The sequence below is a fragment of the Alosa pseudoharengus genome, unplaced genomic scaffold (assembly GCF_046254945.1).
Source record: "Alosa pseudoharengus isolate Yale_2024_CS ecotype anadromous, Long Island Sound unplaced genomic scaffold, YU_APseudo_1.1 YU_APseudo_1.1_scf_8, whole genome shotgun sequence".
Taxonomy (NCBI): Eukaryota; Metazoa; Chordata; class Actinopteri; order Clupeiformes; family Clupeidae; genus Alosa; species Alosa pseudoharengus.
Window position 1 is genome coordinate 28,564,238 of NW_027468870.1, and position 3,329 is coordinate 28,567,566.

The 3,329-nt window shown below is 41.8% G+C and overlaps 1 protein-coding gene across 2 annotated transcripts; it reads left to right on the top strand.

The window, feature by feature from the left end:
* Positions 1 to 464: 464 nt before the first annotated feature.
* On the top strand, positions 465 to 2,942 carry LOC143112127 (E3 SUMO-protein ligase ZBED1-like). 2 transcript variants are annotated; one of them, XM_076274373.1, is made up of 5 exons: positions 465 to 991; positions 1,656 to 1,887; positions 1,983 to 2,096; positions 2,175 to 2,258; positions 2,388 to 2,942. In XM_076274373.1, exons 2-5 carry the CDS (start codon positions 1,711 to 1,713, stop codon positions 2,754 to 2,756), a joined length of 744 nt encoding a protein of 247 aa, XP_076130488.1. In that variant the 5' UTR covers positions 465 to 991; positions 1,656 to 1,710; the 3' UTR covers positions 2,757 to 2,942. The 2 variants fall into 2 exon arrangements, with proteins under 2 accessions (XP_076130488.1, XP_076130487.1); XM_076274372.1 differs by lacking the exon at positions 465 to 991 and having other exon boundaries at positions 1,090 to 1,887.
* The last annotated feature ends 387 nt before the right edge of the window (positions 2,943 to 3,329 follow it).

Below are 3,329 nucleotides of genomic sequence, written 5' to 3' on the forward strand. Positions count from 1 at the left end.
GCTGCCTCTTCCTCTGGCTCCGACCCCCAGCCTGGCATCGCAGTGACTGCACTGCAGTCGGAATCCGGTAAGTAAAACAATACATATACAATAAATGCTATGTCTTGCACCAATATTGAGGCGGCTAACAAATTAACCCACGTATTTTTTCTATAGACAATTTACGACCTGAGATAGCGAACGTTAGACAGGCTGGTGACTCCACGACTCCGCGATGTGCTGAGCCTACTCCGTTCACCATAGCGGCAAGGGGGAAGATGTCGGTGCAACAAAAGGAAGAGTGCCACAGAAAGGTCACTGCACACATCGTGAAAAGGCTGCATCCCTTTTCATAGGTGGAATCACCAACATTTAGGTTAGTTAAGCAATAACGATAGAGCTAAGCTAATTGATACTGAGCTAAACAGTAAGAGCAACATTATATTTTTGTTTATGTTTTGCAGGGACTTGGCGAAAACTCTAAACCCCAAATACACACCACCTTCCAGGGACTACCTGTCAAACACATTAATCCCATCGTGGTACAAGGTTGAGAAGTCTAACATTATTACAGAGTTCAGTGAGGTCAGCTCTGTTGCACTCACATGTGATGGCTGGAGTAGCATCACACAGGACCACTACCTCACCATCACAGCACACTACATAGAGGAGGGCAAAATGCAGCAAAAAGTGCTAAAAACAAAGGCTGTGTACAGAGCACAGACCGGTTGTGTTGTAGCAGAGGAAATCGGTGATGTTCTGTCAGAGTTTGGCATATCTGATAAAATTGTTGCAGTCACTGTAGATAATGCTGCCAACATGGATGTGGCTATTAAGCGCCTGCGATTTGTGAAACTGTGCTGTTTCGCCCACACACTTAATTTAGCAGCACAAAGTCTATACTCCCTAAATTCAGTGAGTCAGTGGGTGGCCAAGGTCCGAACCATTGTTGTGTGGATGAAGAGGTGCTCGATGGCCAAGGTGGTTCTCGGGGAGAAGCAAGAACTTCTACGTAAGACACACAAACTTCACTTTATTTCATTGTTGTGCATTGACATGTAATGACTTTATACGTCTGATCTATCTTATTATTATTTATGAGCTCTGCAGAGTAGTACTACAGTATTTGAATCCAGTTTTACAAAAGTATTGTTTGTCTCCTAATGAAAAGCATCTGTTACATGACTTAAAATTCATGTTCTTGTTTTTATCAGAGCTGCCTCGACATTCACTCATACTTGATGTGAGAACACGTTGGAACTCTCTGTACCTAATGCTGGAGAGATTCACAGAGCAGTACCCTGCCATTCAAGCAGCCAGCTTGGATCAACGGCTGAGAAAAAATATGGATAGGGACAGGTAGAGATAGCTACACCAGGCACATAACTGAAGCGTTTCATTCGCGACATGTAAAATCCATTTTAGAAGATTTTTTTTCGAACGTACGCACCGCTATCACCTCTGGTGTAGCTACTTCCATTGATTATAGTGGAAGCTAATTGTTGCAGCAGATGCTACGCGAACGGAATGCTTCAGTTACATACCTGGTGTAGCTCATTCCTTAGAGTGAATATGAATGTGCTAATGTAGGGAGTGCATATGTTAGGTGTTTTGTTAAGAAAAAAAGAGAATATATCTAACTCCAATCTATGTGTTCTTAATTATTTTTCATACAGACTTGCTCGGCTAACTGAGGAGGATTTTAGGAAAGCTGAAGACTTCATCAACCTGATGAAGGTGCTCTACACCTCAACACTCTGCGTATCCTCCGAAAAGAGTCCCACATGCGGACAGATTCTGCCTATCCTCAAAAAGCTTGAGGCACACCTGGATGTAAAAGAGGGAGACACAGTCTTTGTGTCAAACCTTAAAAAACAGGTTTGGGGAAACCTATCCAAGCGCTACCAGGTAAGTGACTGAGGCAGTGCACCTGAAAAGAAATTGTTGTAGAATAGAAATATCCTGTGGCTTGTTAAAACATTTAAAGAACATGTGTTTTGCAGAATGATGAAATCAGGAACTTTCTCCAAGTGGCCACTGCGTTGGATCCACGCTTTAAACATAAATTGGATGATGACACCATCTGGGACCAGATCCAGAGAAAGCTGATTGAACAGGTGAAATGTCATTCATGCACAACTTTCCTTTTCAGCTATTAACATCTAAGATCTAAATGCTAATTATGTTCTTTGTAGTCAACAGAGGAAGACTGTGGAGCTGATGGGGACACCATGGAGTCTGAGAATGAGGATGAGGATGAGCACGAGGACGAGGAGAGTGTAAGTGTACGATAGCTGATATTATATAGGTTTTCAATTTAAATAATGATCATGCCTTTAATGGAGGTTTTCCCCTTTTTTTAGTGATAATACTGATTATACTGATGAACCTTTTGTTTTGTTTTTTAGCAACAGCCTCCCTGCAAACTGCCCAGGAAGACTCCACTGGAGGAGCTGTTCGCTGAGGAAGATGCACAGAACATAGTGTCACAGCAGAGCTCCATGTCCATCAAGAAACGAGTGGAGAGAGAGCTGCAGATATACCAGGAAGTTCCACCGGTCCTCATGTCTGAGGACCCTGCTGCATGGTGGTGGAACCAACAAAAGACATATCCTTTGCTGTCAAATCTTGCTTTCTCCTATTTATGCGTTCAAGCTTCTTCTACACCCAGCGAACGTGTGTTCTCCACAGCAGGAGACACTATCTGTCCAGAACGTGCACGCATCCTGCCTGAGAAGGCAGATATGATCATTTTCCTAAACAAAAACTGTTTATGATTTTATACTGTACCTGCTGCTAATCTGGACTGGGTTTTACAAGTTATTTCTTATTGTTTAAGTGCTATTCTGCACCAGGTTAGCTCATCAGTGGGAGCACTGGGTAACATGTTTAAGTACCTGCAGCATCATACACTCATGTGTACATGTATTTTCATGAGGTTTTCAAAAATAAAGCTCTCTTGAGGAAAGTGTATCCCTGAGAAAATATATTCATTATTTATAATATTTATATTCTAGTTCATCCATTTGATATTTATATTGTAGTTTAAAACAGCCCTGTGAGAAATTTGTAGTAAAGTTCATAAAAAGTAAAAGTTCATAGAATTAAAATTCATGGAGAAGGTCAGACTATTTCATTCAGAAAGACCGCTGGTTAGCTAAAATATCCTAAACTTTTTTTTGACCCTGCCTCTTAAAAAAATCGGAATCGAGAATCGTTAGGAACCGGAATCGAAACTAGGAATCGGAATTGGAATCGGAATCGTTCAAATTCAAACGATACCCAACCCTAGATGTCGCTAGGTGCTGCCGGAGACTGTGGTGGTGGAATTGGTTCCAGGCGAACAACTC